The sequence below is a fragment of the Sus scrofa genome, chromosome 10 (genome assembly GCF_054392235.1).
Source record: "Sus scrofa isolate SSC_HxYL_T2T_F1_AM1 chromosome 10, Sscrofa_HxYL_maternal_Yorkshire_Landrace_v2.0, whole genome shotgun sequence".
Classification (NCBI taxonomy): domain Eukaryota; kingdom Metazoa; phylum Chordata; class Mammalia; order Artiodactyla; family Suidae; genus Sus; species Sus scrofa.
Window position 1 is genome coordinate 8,387,244 of NC_139392.1, and position 17,906 is coordinate 8,405,149.

The 17,906-nt window shown below is 48.3% G+C and overlaps 1 protein-coding gene across 1 annotated transcript in view; it reads right to left on the bottom strand.

Annotated features, from left to right (window-relative positions):
* USH2A (usherin) overlaps positions 1–17,906 on the bottom strand; it is an 837,868-nt gene that overhangs the window by 60,416 nt on the left and 759,546 nt on the right. Inside the window, exon 65 of the mRNA XM_021064292.2 lies at positions 15,191–15,512. Within this exon, the coding sequence (XP_020919951.2) occupies positions 15,191–15,512 (322 nt within the window). The remainder of the gene's footprint in view (positions 1–15,190; positions 15,513–17,906) is intronic.

Sequence of the window (17,906 nt, forward strand, 5' to 3'; positions counted from 1 at the left end):
CAATGAGACACCCACATCCAATGCTTTCACTGACATGGGGAATCTGAAAAAAGGACAGACTGAACTTCTCTGGAGAACAGATGCTGACTCACAGACATTGAAAAACTTATGGTCTCTGGAGGAGACAGTTTGGGGGGGTGGGGGGATGTGCTTGGGTTATGGGATGGAAATCCTGTGAAATTGGACTGTGACAATCATTATACAACCACAGATGTGATAAATTCATTGAGTAATTAAAAAAAAAAAAAAGAAGACTGGCCCCCAGCTGAGAGGCACATCAAAGGAGTGATTCCAGGAAGCCCAGACCTTTGCATCTTCCCGTAGAAACGGTTCTCTGCAAATCTTTTTCTGTAAATCTTTTATTCCTACTGCCTCCCCTTTGTTGCACGGCTCATACATCCCAGCGCCCCCACCTCACCTCCTCCAAGCAGTTTCTTCAGGCTACCTGTGATGCTGTCTCCCCGGCTTCAGTCTTAATTTTGCCCCAAATAAAACTTAACTCTCAACTTTCAGGAGGCGCATTTCTTCAGTCCACAGGGCCAAGACATTTGTTCATTTATTTATTTATTGTCTTTTTGCCTTTTCTAGGGCCGCACCCCCACGGCATATGGAGGTTCCCAGGCTAGGAGTCGAATCGGAGCTGTAGCCGCTGGCCTACGCCAGAGCCACAGCAACGCCAGATCTGAGCCGCGTCTGCGACCTACACCATGGCTCGTGGCAACACCAGATCCTTAACCCACTGAGCAAGGCCAGGGATCGAACCCGAAACTTCATGTTCCTAGTCGGATTTGTTAACCACTGAGCCACAATGGGAACTCCCCAAGATATTTATTTAGAATTTAATGGAAATAAACCATTAGCCCAAGCACTTCAGTGCAATCCTCCTAAACTCTTCAGATTTACTGAGCGTTTTATCAACAACAAAGCTTGCCAGGTGATCCTCCAGCCCAGAAAGGATGCTCCTGGGAAAGGCACTGGCATGATTTGGGTGTGCAGCCGCGTCAGTCTAGGGTGTGGAGGATGTGCTGGCTATTCTCTCTTTGGCCTTGGATCCGTTCTCTGCCCTTCTCTGCTCTGTTCTGCAGCCGGAGAAGCTGGTTCTGCACACTGCTTTACAAAAGGAGAGAGTTTTTGCTTTCTCTTTCTCCCTCTCTTTGGCATCCCAGTTTGGCAAGGCTGCGTTCTTTTGCTATGGGCATGGCTCCCGCCGGGCAGCCGCTCCCGCCAGTTACAGCATTTGCTGAGTTCCAGGTACAATTTCTTCCCCTTGTCCCTTAGGCCTAGAGGCTAATAGCTTAGGGCTATGGCTACAGGATCCTTAACTTCCCTTGTTGATACTCTTAAATCTGCCCACACCATCCTAAATAGTCTCTTCATTGAAGTCTCTCTCCCTTTTTTTTTCTGCTTGTCTTTTTAGAGCCGCACCCTCGGCATATGGAGGTTCCCAGGCTAGGGGTTGAATCCGAACTGTGGCTGCCGGCCTACACCACAGCCACAGCAATGCTGGATCTGAGCCGTGTCTGTGACCTACACCGCCGCTCACGGCAATGCCGGATCCTGAACCCACTGAGCAAGGCCAGGGATCAAACCTGCAACCTCACGGTTCCTAGTCAGATTCGTTGCCCCTGAGCCATGAAGAGCACTCCTTGAATTCTCTTTAAATTTTCTGTTGAGTATGCTGTTTCCTGCTGAGATCCTGACTGATAGAGCAGAGAGCATCTTGGACCCTGACAAGGGACCAATGACAATGTGCAGGCTGAGAGAGGCGTTTGCTTCTAAGGATGGAGAGCTTTGGAAGAACGTATTCTGTGAGACTGAAGAGGTTGAGAAAGAGTGCCTGCTTGTTTCTCTGCAGGATGATTTTCATCTTTAATATCAAGGAACCACCCCTGCTCCTCAAGACCACCTGGCCAGGGGGCGGGATGCACGTCCAGGAGGGTTGGTGGAGAGACCCGGCTGTCCCTGGATATGAGGAGGTGTTTGTTTCTCCCTAGGTCTGTTTGTCGTGCCATCATTCTGATCTCTCTCTCTCTCTCTCTTTTTTTTTTTTTTCCATCTTTTTTGTCTTTTCCTAGGGCTGCACCTGCGGCATATGGAGGTTCCCAGGCTAGGGGTCTAACCAGAGCTGTAGCCGCCGGCCTTTGCCAGAGCCACAGCAATGCCAGATCTGAACCACGTCTATGACCTACACCACAGCTCATGGCAATGCCGGATCCTTAACCCACTGAGCAAGGCCAGGGATCGAACCCGAAACCTCAAGGTTCCTAGTCGGATTTGTTAACCACTGGGCCATGACGGGAACTCCCCTGATCTCTCTTTTCATAGTGGAACTGAGCAGGGGCCAGTGGGGCTCCTAGGCGCAAAAGCCTTCGTGGGTCCCTCATTTCTTATTTTTAGGGAGTAAACTTCAGTCTCCATGACCTTCCCTAAGTTCTAAGGGGCAGGTTCAAACAGGTGCTAATCAGGGACGGGAGGGGATGCCGAGACCAGGAAGAAGCAATCGAGAAACAACAGTACAGCCTTTGGGCAGGTCCTGGTTCCCCCTCAAGGAATACACATGCCAATATCTTTGACCCTCTTCTGTGGAACTAAAATCCCCAACGAATGGAAGGTGTTCATGAGTTGATGAAGCCTTCTTCGTTCCAGAGATCAGGTCATAGCTCCAAAACCTCCAGAATCACGGACGTTGTCAGGAAACCACCTGATGCCGGGTGATCTACGGATTGAAGGAAAGCGGCTCCGTAGGCACCTTGCTTCTTATCAGCAACCCTGCCTCTCGACTATAAATCTCCTCACAAACTCTGGGACCTACCCCCAGGCTGGGACACACAATTGTGAGGGCATCAGCCTGCTGTGACCCCCTTTGCCTGGCAAAGCAAGAAAGCTACTCCTTTTTACTTCACCCCAAATTTGGTTTCCAAAATTTACTTGGGTATTGCTGGAGAGAGGCCACATTGAGGCTACGATAGCTTAGACTCCCATCCATATATTTTTATAAATACATTGCTCATGCGTGTGTTTCTTTTTCTTCACCACGAAACTTTAAGCCCCGAGGAGCAGAGTCGATGGTTGGTAGCCTCTTGCTCCAATCCTGGTGACTAGACCTACACTTTGAACTTGGTGGGGGCTGAATAATGACGTGTTGTTAAAGCTTCAACTTCGAGGATAAAGGGTAAGAAGGAAGACAAGTCTCACCCTCTCCTGGATGTTGTCACAGGACCTAAGCTTCAGGTGACCTTGGAGAACTTTCATTTTCACAGCCGCTTTGTTGAGCAGGAACCACTGTGAAGAGTCACGAGGCGGCTGGAATGACACACCAGCCACACTGGGTTGGGGACACGTTGGTTGCACCGATGTTTTATGTCCAGGAAACGAGTGTCTAGCGCCAAGGCAGGAGGATCAATGATGGCTCAAGGGAGCTGTGTCAGCAGGAAGGTGAGAAGCAGCGCATCTTCAGATGACTAACTTGTCTCAAAGACAACACAGAGACTGTCACCAGGAGGACTTAGGAACAGAGTCCAAAGGGCCACCACGACGGTCAGAAGAAGAGCAGGGACGTGCACCTGTGGGTACTAGGGCCAGCTCCCGAGTACCCGCACACACGCAGGTACACACGGTCTCCTGTTGGAACAAAAGGCCTGATGGCACATTAGGACATGGTCCCTGGCCCAAGTGACAGAATTGAGATTTCCACGCACAAAACATCTGCGTGGCCTTCGGTCGAAGCTGTAGCACTCAGGCTCTAAAGTTTTCAAACATGTGCACTGCTTGAGTCAGCCAATATCAAAACATCACTTAAAACCTTGAGCCATGGGAGTTGAGGGTGGGAACAGCTTAGATCTTGTGGGAGAAACTAACCAACCCAAAGCCTCCATGCTGGTCAGAAATATGTGAGTGGGATGGAGGCCTCATGAAATGCAAGTCCAAAGCCAAACAGAAAACACGCTCAGTACATTTTCCGTAAATGTAATATCTATATGTACAAAACCCACCTAGGAGAGGAAGGAGTTAACGTGATAGAAAGAGAAAACAGGCAGTTTGAAGCAAGTGGGCGGCCACAGAAATGTGGAACCAGACCATCCAAGCTGGAAAGGATCTCAGCCGTGGGAATGCGGGCAAGTTATCCTGTCCCTGGGCACCGAAGCCGCAAGAACGAGGAAAGCCGCGCTGCCTCATCAACGTCGCATCACACCTGCCGAGCCATTGGCGCTCTTGGTTAGAGACGTTTCGGTTCTGAGCGCTTATTAATTGACTCATTGTTAGAGACCCAAGACTTTTCTTAACCTGGCTCTTCTCCTTCTGGGAAGAAAGTACTTCCTTATTTTACTCAGTGGGGCTCGGAAGGTAGAGTGAGGAGGTGGCTGTTTTATGTAGGAAACATCCTGCGGGACGCACAGATTTCTTAGTTCTCATAATACACCTTTTTTTACTTTTTTCCCTCTTAGGGAGCAACCAAGCCTAGGAGAAATGATCCTGCCCAAATTGTGTGTTTTTTTCACCCAGTTTTTTCATCTGGAACACAGAACAGCTCTGAGCATCTAATGGCAAAGATCAGGATTCTGACTCTTTCACAGCAGCATGGCTGGTGGGTGCCCCGTGCTGGGGGCACAGTGTGATGCCCACATACACACGAAGCCCTGGCTGGACGAGAGGGGCCCTGTGGCCAGGCCTGTCCAATCACAGTCCTCCATCCTCTTGCTTCCAGGAAGGATGTTAGGATACTGGGCTGTCAGCAAGAGCCCCACCCTTGATAATCGTAGGAAGATTGGGAGAAGAGCGGTCCTCTTTCCACTCTGAGGTGGGAGGAGAATCAACACCAGCTGGGATTATTTCATTGAATAGTTTCTAGGAGGCACTGTCTTCAGCGCCTTCACGTATCAACACATTTAATCCTCAAGCAAGCCCAGGAGTTCAGGGGTGCTTCCATCCACATTTTAAAGACAAGGAAACCAAAGCTCAGAGAAGGTTTGGATCAGGCAGCGCTGGGGTCGTGGTTTTCTCCGATGCCTGGAGAGAGTCTGATGGAGAATGAAGCCGAATGGAGACAACCTGAGATGAAGGAGGCAGGAAGCACCGGATGCAACAACCTCAAGTCCTGCATCCCAGGCTCCAAGAGGGATTCGTGCAAGAAAAATGTTTGCACCTTTTCCTCGGGTTTCAAGGGATTTCTTTAGTTCCTTTCCCAGACAAGTGAGCAGAAAGAATTCCTTCTTTACCATAACAGAACTTAAAATGAAAGTTGGCTTTCTAGCACTTGTAGTGAAATTGCCCCCTCAGGGAGTTCCTGTTGTGGCTCAGTGGAAACGAACCCGACTAGTATCCATGAGGATGTGGGTTGATCCTTGGCCCCGCTCAGTGGGTTAAGGATCCAGTGTTGCTACGAGCTTCAGTGTAGGTCACAGATGCGGCTTGGATCTGGTGTTGCTGTGGCTGTGGTGCAGGCTGCCAGCTGCAGCTCCAATTCACCCCCTAGCCTGGGACCCACCATATGCTGCAGGTGTGGCCCTAAGAGGACCAAAGAAAAAGAATGCCCCCTTATAGAATTTGGGGCTTTATATCGCATATGTTAGTCTAGCCCAATTTTGAAAGGGGTGAAGAGGGAGATGCATATTCTCTGTGAGAAGCAGTTCTCCTGGGTGAGTAAATATTGCCGAGTTTGGCAAGCCTATAATCTCCCTGGAAGACTGGAAGAGAAAGGTCTCGGCACTGGAAGAATTTCACTGAGTAAAGAAGCATCTTAATTATGTACAAACTCACTGTTATAGAGTTGTTTAAAAATCAAGTTTCGGTAAAATACACTATATGTGCAATTCGCTGAGAATATCTGCTTTCCAATGAGACTCGGCATTGCACGGCTCTGCACAGCCAGCCCATTCACCCTTGGGAAATAATAAAACAAAATTCCGGGAGTTCCTCTTAAGGACCCAAATGTTGTCTCTGTGAGGATGAGGGTTTGATCCCTGGCCTCGCTCTGTGGGTTAAGGATCCCGTGCTGCCATGAGCTGCAGGTCTCAGATGCAGCTTAGATCCAGTGTTACTGCAGCTGCATCACAGGCCTCAGCTGCAGCTGTGATTCAACCCCTGGCCCAGGAACTTCCGTATGCTGCAGGTGCGGTTGCAAAAAGAAAAAAAAATGCCAAATTTCTGTGATGACTATCTCAGATCTTGTTTTAGTAAAGCTGATCCTTTAGAGCTTGACCCTTCAGAATCCCAGAGTTCTGGAAGTTGTGCTGAAATGAATTAAACTAGAAAAATCTCATCTCATTTATTTTTAAATTTTTAATGAAAAGCATTTTGCGGGGGGGCCCTCACTCATAGCATGTGGAAGTTCCCCGGCCAGAGATCTAACATACATCACAGCCTTGACAATGCTGGGTCCTTAACCCACTGAGCCGCCAGGGACCTCCCAAATTACAAAAAAAAAATCCTGTTTTAAATCATGGTGAATGTTATTATTCCCACCAAAATCCAGGCCTCTCAAGTGAGAAACAAAACAAAATGAAACAAGGACAACACAAATTAAACAAAATTGCCACTTGGAGTGGATAAGCAATGAGACCCTGCTGTACAGCACAGGGAACTCTATCTTGTCACATGTGATGGAACAGGATGGAGGATAATGTGAGATAAAGAGTGTCTATACATGCATGACTGGGTCCCTTTGCTCTACAGCAGAACTTAAAGGACAGAATATTGTCAATCAACTACAATAGAAAAAATAAAAATCTTAAAAAAAATTAAACAACATCCATGAGGAAGAGTAAAAGAAATGGAGTAATTGAGACATTAAACTTAGCAGGGAACATATTCTGTCCCACTTTCCAGCTTCGCACCACAACGACGAAGAGGACCTGGGTTGGGAAAGCCAGGCACCAACCCAGGTAAACAGGCTGGTCATTAATTACCATCATGCAGAACAGGCAGTTGTGGGGAGCTGGCTTCACTTACGCAGGCCGTTTAGGAGGGTTTAGGACTGTGCGTCTCAGCCCTGGCGGTGCCAGAATCACCTGGGGACCTTGTGAAACGCACTGATGCCTGGCCCGGCCCCAGAAGCAGGACTAAGGGGGATGGGGCTTCGGCGTCGGGAGTGAGGGGACGGTTCCCCCGGCGATTCTTATGGGCAGTCAGGCCTGAGAACCACTGATTCAGGGAATCAGTGCTTGAAAAATTGGGCTTGAGTAGCAACAAGGCTGCACCCCCCAGAGCAGTATTTCTCACACTCGTGGGCTGTGGACCATCTAAGCTGCTGGTTAAAAACAAGGATTTCTGGGAAGCCTCACCCCACCCCTCAGTGTCTGCACTCTGAATTCACTCTGTGGGCCATCCTTTTGCCTGATAAACACTTCTTAGGCCTTTCCATAGGTTCACAGCTCTTGGCAGGAAACAGCCGGAAGCCCGAAGCCCCTTTTCTTATGACTTTAGCAAAGCTCTATTGTAACCAACTTGAAAAGTTTTTTTTTTTTTTTTAATTTTATACTTTTATTTATTATTATTTTTTTTTTCTTTTTAGAGCCGCACCTGCAGCATATGGGAGTTCCCCGGCTAAGGCTTGAATCAAGGCTTCAGGTGCTGGCCTACACCGCAGCCACAGCAACGTCAGAGGTGAGCCGCATCTGTGACCTACACGGCAGCTCACGGCAAGGCCGGATTCTTTTTTTTTTTTTTTTTTTTTTTTTTGTCTTTTGTCTTTTTTTGTTGTTGTTGTTATTGTTGCTATTTCTTGGGCCGCTTCCGCGGCATATGGAGGTTCCCAGGCTAGGGGTCGAATTGGAGCTGTAGCCACCGGCCTACGCCAGAGCCACAGCAACGCAGGATCCGAGCCGCGTCTGCAACCTACACCACAGCTCACGGCAACGCCGGATCGTTAACCCACTGAGCAAGGCCAGGGATCGAACCCGCAACCTCATGGTTCCTAGTCGGATTCGTTAACCACTGCGCCACGACGGGAACTCCGGCAAGGCCGGATTCTTAACCCACGGAGAGAGGCCAGGGACTGAACCTGCAACCTCACGGGTACTAGCTGGGTTCTTAATCCACTGAGCCAAAAAGGAATTCCAATTTTTTTTCAAAATCAAAGTATAGTGGGTTTACAATGTTATGCTAATTTCTGCTGTACAGCAAAGTGACCCAGTCACATATATACACTATATATATGCAAATACATATATACTATTTTTCTCATTCCATCTTCCATCATGTTCTGTCCCAAGGGATTAGATAGAGTTCCTTGTGCTGCACAGTAGGAGCCCTCTGCTCTGCTTCTATGCAGCCCAAGCACACCGTGCAGACCTTTCAATCCCGCAATACTCCGCCCAGCTTGTCCATAGTTCAGGGAAGCAGAAAGGAAGAGTAAGTAACGAACAGGCGACCAGATGTCTTCCCTCCTTTCCCTTCAGCAACCTCGCCACCAAACCGTGTGAAGAAGATCTAGAGCAAAGACCACAAAAAGTCAACAGGCCTGCACACTGCGGGGGATGCTGACGACGCTGACTCTACCTTTTGCCTTTAAAAACGTTCACGGTCAAGCAGACTCTTCAGAGGCGGTTTCTGGGAGATGCTGAGCCCACCCTCTCCCCAGACTGCCAGCATCCTGACTAAAGGCACGGTTCCTTTCTACCAGCGTTTGTGAGTCTGCCACTGATTTTGTAATTGGTGAGCAGCGGGGCTCCCATTCAATTACAAGTATGGAGGTATTACTGAAAACTTAGAAGGTGCTTGTAAAATCACACAGCTTTTTTTTTTTTTTGTCTTTTTAGGGTAGCATCCACGGCATATGAAGGTTCCCAGGCTAGGGGTATAATCAGCTGTGGCCACCGGCCTCCGCCACAGCCACAGCTAATGCAGGATCCGAGCTGCAACTGAGGCCTACACCACAGCTCATGGCAATGCTCATCCTTGACCCACTGAATGAGGCCAGGGATGGAACCCACAACCTTATGGTTTCTAGTCGGATTCATTTCCGCTGCACCACGAGGGGAACTCCAAAGCACACAGCTTTGCCCACCTTCACAAGTGCTCGTTCCCAAGCTGGTGGTGTGAGTCCTTGTGAGCGGACGTTGGCTGGTCCTGGCCTCCAAGATCTTCTGTAGAGAATGGCTCCCCCTCCATGAGAATCTCTTGCTCCAGAGATTTCTTGACCCTCCTTCCATCAGAACTTATCCGAGCTATATCCTTTTCCCCACAGCTCTATCTCTGGCCATCAGATAGATGAATTAATTTAGATTACAGCATACTGTCTTGGTTGCCCACAAAACTACATTTTGTCTTTTTCTTAGGGCCACACCCGCAGCATACGGCGGTTCCCAGGCTAGGGGTCTAACCAGAGCTGTGGCCACGGGCCTACACCACAGCCACAGCAATGCCAGATCCGAGGCGCGTCTTCGACCTACACCACAGCTCACGGCAATGCTGGATCCTTCACCCACTGAGCAAGGCCAGGGATCGAACCTGCAACCTCATGGTTCCTCGTCGGATTCATTTCCGCTGTGCCACGGCGGGAACTCCACATTTTGGACCTTCAATTGCAGAAATGACTACAGTGATGTAGAACGAGGGAGGGGCCGCGGAGAGGAACCCTGGACAGCCTCAAGATGCATGGCGTGGACGGCCACCTACACAACCACAGAGCCTTGCCCTCCCCCTGAATAGCCCTCCACCCGTGGGCAGTTTCTCCCTGGTTTCCACTCCCTCCTCCTCTTCGGATTATCTCAAACATACAGTCCAGCTGCAGAAGGGTCAAAGCGCTGGCACGCTGGGTGAACCCACGAGTCTGGGACAAGAAAGGTGTTTTCTAAAAGGCAACTTGCAAAGAAAGGAACCCTCAGATAGGCTGGAGAGCCATTCAAATTCATCTCAAAGACATGGTGTTCTTTTGTTAAAGGGAAATCAATTCTTTTAGTACATTACTTCCTAAATGACTTCTGCAAGATAACTCAGGATCTATAAAGGCTCAGCATTTGCACAGCCTAAATAAATCCAATATTTTAGTTCATTTATTTCGGCATTTAATCTATATTTTTCAAAATATTTCCTGTAAGAACTCGGCTTGGGACTGATGAACTAGATTTTTTTTTTTCCTGCTCTCTATCCTCATAGGATTAGCTATGAGATTAGTTAGTAAATGCAAACTGGAGATCAGGTTTTATGAAAACCAAATTAAATAATTCTGCTAGGATGAAGTGAGTATGGAGGAGGAGCATGACACAGGGCTGATGGTAGCAGTTACAAAAAAGCATCCTTAACTCATCTCCCCTCTGAAAAATGGGTCTGTTGGTACCTGCTTGTCCTTAGCTTCTGGTGACTGTACGGCAGTTGGCATAACTGACGCCATATTGGTCTTGTACATCCCCCCTCCGCCCTTCTGCTGACCCTACCCAGGACTGTACTGTCTAGTGAATCACTTCTGTGTCTTCAAGGGCTTTGCAGTTAAGAGATATTGTTTAATAACCATTAGGACCAGGTGGCCTCTAGGCTCTGTTAGTTCCCAAACAATGATGAAGACCTTGGCTGACATGCTCTCAGGGCCCAAGAAACTGGCTACCCATTCATAGGTCTTTTTTTTTTTTTTTTTTTTTTTTAAGGGCCTCACCTGTGACACATGGAAGTTCCCAGGGTAGAGGTCTAACCAGAGCTGCAGCTGTTGGCCTACACCACAGCCACAGCTATGCCAGATCTGAGCTGCGTCTGCAACCTACACCGCAGCTCAAGGCAGTGCTGGATCCTTAATCCACTGAGTGAGGTCAGGGATTAAACTCATATCCTAATGGATGCTAGGTGGGTTGGTAACCTGCTAAGTCACAATGGGATGCCCATTCATAAATCTTTTTTTTTTTTTTTTTTGTCTTTTGTCCTTTTTAGGACCACACCTGTGGCATATGGAGGGTCCCAGGCTAGGGGTTGAATCAGAGCTGTAGCCGCTGGCCTACGCCACAGCCACAGCAACTCAGGACCTGAGCCCAATCTGCAACCTACACCACAGTCACAGCAATGCCAGATCCGAGCCACATCTGCGACCCATACCACAACTCACGGCAACGCCAGATCCTTAACCCACTGAGCAAGGCCAGGGATCGAACCCACAACCTTGTGGTTCCTAGTCGGATTTGTTTCTGCTGCACCACAATGGGAACTCCTGTTCATAAATCTTGATTTAGGAATGCATGTCCTGTTTGCGAGCACACATCCTCAGGCCCTAGGTTAACTATAAAACTGTCCCCATGGCCCCTCGGTGGGGTGGAGTGCAGCTGCGAATGCTTCTGGATCATTGTCCCCCCAAGCCCACCCTCTAAGTTACCCTATAATAAACTGATCCATTGACTATAGGGAGCTGCCTGCCTCATTTTTCGGTCCCATGATACTGTCTCAGTTGGGTGGGCACTTTTCACTCCTCAGTCCTCCCACCGTGAGAAAACTGACAGAGCTAAGACATACGCTTGGGAGTTCCCGTGGTGGCTCAGCAATTGACGAACATGACTAGTATCCATGAGGACTTGGGTTCGAGGCCTGGCCTTGCTCAGTGGGTTAAGAATCCAGCATTGCCGTGAGCTATGGTGTAAGTTGCAGATGGGACTCGGATCCAGTGTTTCTGTGGCTGTGGCGTAGGCCAATGGTTACAGCTCCGATTTAACCCCTAGCCTTGGAACTTCCATGTGCCACAGGTGCGGCCCTAAAAAGACAAAAAAAAAAAAAAAAAAAAAAAAAAAAGACACATGCTTGGAGTTGACCATTCCTCAGAAAACTGAGATGAGACTTGACAGATCATGTGGCCAATCATTTAAGCCAATGACACAACATGATGCCCAAGAAGCTACAATCACTGGTCTGCTTTCAGTATGTGTGGGTCACTCAGTTGCGTCTAATTAGAGGCCAGGGATTTCATGCTGAGTCCATCTAGCTCTCATACAAAGGTGCGCCTTTATTCCCAAAGGAGACTAGATAGGTGAGAACAGAAGAGTCTTTGATAAGTTGACACCTTTCTGTAAAGATAATGAGAAAGACCCAAGGGCTGGCCACATAGGTTCTGGCTGTTTCAAACAGTATTCAGTTTCCAACTGCGGCATCGATAGAGTTCCTTCGTGACAGAAGCCACAATCCTAACCCTAAACCCTTGGGGCCTGGTGTGTTTTTCTTTTTTTTTTATTTCAGATTTTGGAAAATTAATGAAATGTACATGCTGTATATTTTATAATCTGTCCAGAATGCTCCTGTAACAGAACACAATACTTTCATGGAAAAACAAATAAGTATTTCCATTAAGGGGGATACACACAAGCTATAAATCATCTCAGATTTGCTTGGATTGGGTTTTGCTGCCAAATGAGTTATACCAAACCTAGATAAACACATTTGTTTTTAAGAGATTTTTAGATTCACAATTGCAAACCAGGGATTATGGCTTTATATACATGTATTTCTCCAAACCATTCAAGAATCCCATCCACCGCATATGGAGGTTCCTAGGCTGGGGGTCAAGTCAGAGCTACAGCTGCCGGCCTACACTGCAGCCACAGCCACGCAGGATCCAAGCCACGTCTTTGATCTACATCACAGCTCATGGCAACACCTGATCTTTAATCCACTGAGTGAAAACCTCAGTGGGAACTCCACAAGAATCTATTTCTTTCTTTTTTTTTTTTTTTTTTTTTTGCCATTTCTTGGGCCGCTCTCGTGGCATATGGAGGTTCCCAGAGTAGGGGTCTAATCGGAGCTGTAGCCCCGGCCTACACCACAGCCACAGCAACTCGGGATCTAAGCTGCATTTGCAACCTACACCACAGGTCACGGCAACACCAGATCCTTAACCCACTGAGCGAGGCCAGGGATCGAACCCACAACCTCACGGTTCCTAGTCGGATTCGTTAACCACTACGCCACGACGGGAACTCCCAAGAATCTATTTCTAATTAATTACTAAATTTTTAAATTCTATAGCTGCACCCACGCTGTATGGAAATTCCTGGGTCAGGGATTGAACCCAAGTCACAGCTGTGGCGATACCAGATCCTTTAACTCACTGGGCCAGGCTGGGGATCGAACCTGTACCTCCACAGTGACCTGAGCTGCTGTAGTGGATTCTTATCTCATGGTGCCATGGTGGGAACTCCAAAAATCTATTCAGACTTAATACGCCCCCTCTAATCCTTGTGTATAGTGATTTGCTCACCATATTTCTGGTGACTTAGCAATTTTATTATTTCTGGTTTTGGTAAAAGCTTGGCAAGACTCAGCTGTCTCTTTTGGGAAACTGTGGTCAGCCTTGTGCCTGGCATGTAGTGCTGGCATCATTTAGCAAACTTCCCTTGACTTCAAGCCCTTCTCATCCACGGCTTCCGTATCCACGGATTCGACCAACGGTGGATCAAACATATTTGAAAAAAAATTCCAGAAAGTCCCAGAAAGCAAAACTTGAATTTGCCACGTGCCTGCAACTTTTACCTAGCATTTACAACTATTGACAGTGCACATGCATTGCATGAGGTATTTATAAAATTCTGAGTCACTGTGCTGAAGATCAAGCCCCAGGCAAGTCTGAGGGGCTGAGCATGGCTCAGGTGGCCACCAGGTGGCTAGGACACGGGCTGACGCATTGATTGACCCTCGCACCAAACCTGAGCTGGGCGAAGGGCATCCTCCCCTTTGCCCACAGGAACTGGGGCTGTTCTTGCAGGAAGAATGCACACGCCCTCGTAAGAATGTAGACAGACCGAACAGATCAGAAGTCCTCTGTAGATCTCAAACTACCTGGAGAATATTTTTCTTTTTTCTTGCTTTTTTTTGTCTTTTTGCCATTTCTTGGGCCACTCCCGCGGCATATGGAGGTTCCCAGGCTAGGGGTCTAATCAGAGCTGAAGCCACTGGCCTATGCCAGAGCCACAGCAACGCGGGATCCGAGCCGCGTCTGCAACCTACACCACAGCTCAAAGCAACGCTGGATCGTTAACCCACTGAGCAAGGCCAGGGATCGAACCCGCAACCTCATGGTTCTTAGTCGGATTCGTTAACCACTGTGCCACGACGGGAACTCCAAGAATATTTTTCTTAATTCCTGGCTTTTTAGGGATAGGCAGAGTCCTCTTTTTCGTGCTGTCTTCCTACAAAACTTTCATCATCTGTGCCCAAGTGAACTGTTTTCCTTCCGGCTTTCTTCACCCGTCCTCCTCTTTGCCGAGTACTGGGGCTAGACATGCTTGCCATCCGATTTTATTTTCTCTTGGCACAATTAAGGCGTTATTTTCCTTCCTCTTCCTTTCCTTCTTTCTTTCTTCCTTCCTTCCTCCCTCCCTTTCCTTCCTTCTATTCTTTCTGTCTGTCTGTCTGTCTTTTTAGGGCTGCACCCACAGCATATGGGCGTTCCCAGGCTAGGGATCGAATCGGAGCTGTAGCCATTGGCCTTCACCACAGCCACAGCAAGGCAGGATCTGAGCCACGCCTGCCACCTACACCACTGCTCACAGCAACGCTGGATCCTTAACCTACTGAGCGAAGCCAGGGATGGAACCTGCATCCTCATGGATGTTAGTCAGATTTGTTTCTGCTGAGCCACACAGGAACGATTTCACTAACTCCTAAGGAGCTATTTTCAAAGGAGTATTTCACAAGGAGTATTTCAGAGCAAGGAGACACTGACAGAGGGAAGCTTGAAGGTAGAAACCTCTTCATTAATAAGAAATGCACATACTTCACTTGAAATCTACATACGGGTAACAAGCATATATCACAGAGATCAGGAACCAAGAAAACGAAGAAGGAAATTGAATACGGCCTTTCCTCCCTCATTTACTGCTTTAAAAAAGAGTCATATTAAACTCCTTAAGCTCACGTTTCTCTCTTTCTTTCCTTTTTTTTTTTTTAGGGCTGCACCCGTGGCATATGGAGGTTTCCAGGCTAGGGGTCCAATAGGAGCTACAGCTGCCGACCTACACCACAGCCACGGCAATGTGGAATCTGAGCCTCATTTGCAACCTACACCACAGCTCACGGCATCGCTGGATCCTAACCCCACCAAGTGAGACCAGAGATTGAACCTACAACCTCATGGTTCCTAGTCGGATTTGTTTCCGCTGCGCCACAAACAAAGCGGAACTCAGCCTCACGTTTAAGTGGTTTTTCAAACTGCAAGCAGTTTTTGGAGGCCCGCGCTGCTGTGCGCCCAGCATGTCAGTGGGAGCTGCTGATTACACACATGGCTTACCTGGTACTCATACTCTGTGAAAGGCAAGAGTTCCACGTCCAAAAAGGAGCTTGTGCTCCCGTTATAGGTCAGCACTGGATCGGATGCCCCCGGCTGAGGTCCCGTTTGTCTTCTGTACAACTCATAATATAAAACTTTCCCATTTGGCTGGAGGGGTCCTGTCCAGAGAAGGGAAACCACTGGCTGGAACCCTCCAGGAACCGTCTGGACCTCTAGATGTGGAGGGGGTTGCTTCGCAGGTGCCGTTTCAGGGGTCTGGGTGGACGTCCAGTCACTCGATGCACATCCCAGCCTGGTGCAGGCTCGAACGCGAACCTCATACCTTTAGAACACAAGCAGAAACAGCTCATTCTTGGCAAAATAGATTTCCACAGGAAGAATCTTTAAAAGACCAAGGATTTTCTGAAAAAAAGACAGATGGGAGTTTCTGCTGGGGTACAGTGGCTTATGAATCTCTCTGCAGTGGCTTGGGTCACTGTGGAGGTGAGGGTTTGACCCCAGCCTGTCACAGTGGGTTAAAGGGCCCAGCATTGTAGCATAGGTCACGACTACAGCTTGGATTCAATCCCTGGCCTAGGAACTTCCATATCCTGTGAGCATAGTCATTAAAAAAAAAAAAAAAAAAAAAAAGACACTTGGAGCCCCTGTTGTGGCGTAGCAGGGGTTAAGGATGCAACGTTGTCTCTGAGAGGATGTGGGTTCAATCTCTGGCCTTGGTCTGTGGGTGAAGGGCCCAGCACTGCTGCAAGCTGTGGCATAGGTCACAGATGTGGCTCAGATCTGGTGTGGCTGTGGCATAGGCCTCAGTTGCAGCTCTGATTGGACCCCTAGCTGGGGAACTTTCATATGTCACAGGTGTGGCTGTAAAGGGGGAAAAAAAAAAAGACAGATACGTTTACACTTAATCTTATCTACAGGGAATTCCACCCCCTCCCTTAGGCAGTGCCCATTTTGCATGCAGAAGTTCTGGGGCCAGGGATCGAACCCACACCACAGCTGTAACCAGAGCCATAGCAGTGACAATACTGGATCCAAATATCGCTGAACCACCACAGAACTCCTACCAGGAATACTTTTAAAGGGCAGCAAAGCCATATTTCCATGGGGACTTTAGAACATTTTCAAGCCTTCTGGCTTTCCAAACTAAAGCAAAGATTCTCACCTGTCTGGAAAGGGTGGGTACAATTCTTCTTCTCTTTTTTTTAGGGCTGCACCTGTGTCATACGGAAGTTCCCAGGCTAGGGGTTGAATAGGAGCGACAGCTGCCAGCCTACGCCACAGCCACAGCAATGCCAGATCTGAGCCGCATCTGCAAACTACACTACAGCTCATGGCAACACAGGATCCTTAGCCCACTGAGCAAGGCCAGGGATCGAACCCGCAACCTCAGGGATGCTAGTCAGGTTCGTAACCCACTGAGCCACAATGGGAACTCCCAGGCACAATTCTTTACTAACCAGGAACAGATTCAATAAAACTTTCAAGATGTGCTCCAGTGGGAAGATCCTGGAGCCCTGGAGAATTCCTTCACACGGCGAGGAAGAATACAGATCGTGGGAGCTGGGAGGCGTTTTCAGCAGCCCTGGGCTCCTCCTCCCTCTGCGGCTGGAGCTGAACGAGTCCCCAGGAACGTTTCCAGGTCAGGAAGGAGCATCATGGGTCTCTGCGGTAATAAATCCCCTCACCTGCTACCCAACATCTTAAAACAGGCTCCCTTACACCACACAGAGACCTTTGGGGGCCAAAGTTAACCCAGCTACACACCAGATTATCAATCATGGAGACATCTTATCACCACCCAGTTAAGCTCAACGCATCAATTACGTGCCTCATAGCTGGTCTCCTGCCACTTGGAAAGGTCCATTTACATAGCAGGGACTTTTCCCTTCCAATGAATGGGGCTTTTGTTAGTCTTAAGAGCCTATGGCTGCAAATCAGTGCTTTTCTCCTCTCTACCATGCGCTCCCCCACCCGCGCCCCGATTTTATGGCTCCTCTAATTTTCCCTCAAGCCACCTTCCTTGTTCCCTTTATTTCTTTTGGCTCTGGCTTTTTCATCTTCTATTTTCTGCTTTTGCTCTTCCAGATAACAGTGCCTCCTCTTCTCTTGCTTGCTTTCGTTCTGTTCTCTTCCCCCTTAATTACACTTCTCTCTCCCTTTAGGGAGTTTCTCAGTCCCCTTTTCTGCTCCCCCACATTGCCCTCCTGTGCCCATCTCCACCAGGATGCACTATCAGACTCTCAGTTTATTGGTGAACCAATCTGCAGCTACGAATGGCGGCTCAGACTTCTAAGTGATTCTGAGAAGTCAGTTTCAACTTTCCACCTATGGAGTCTTGGTTTTCTGGATTATCTGTGGTGGTTTTAAAATTCGGGGTCAGATTCCTCCTGCCCCTGAGGATATTCTAGGAATTCTTCTTCCTCCTGACTGGCAGGGGTCCCCCAAGGAGGCACACTTGACTCTAGTATTCAGTAAACATTAATCTGCTGCACAAATCCCAAACTACTTGAATCCCAACTTCATAGAGAAGTGATATTTTGGGAGTTCCCTGGTGGCACAGTGGGTTAAGGGTACAGGTTTGATCCCTGCCCTGGGAACTTTCACATGCCATGGGTGTGGGCTCCCCAACAACCCCACAAAAAAGAAATGATATATACATATAGTTTTTTATTTTTAAAAATTTAATTATGTTTTGGCTGCGCCTATACCACGTGTG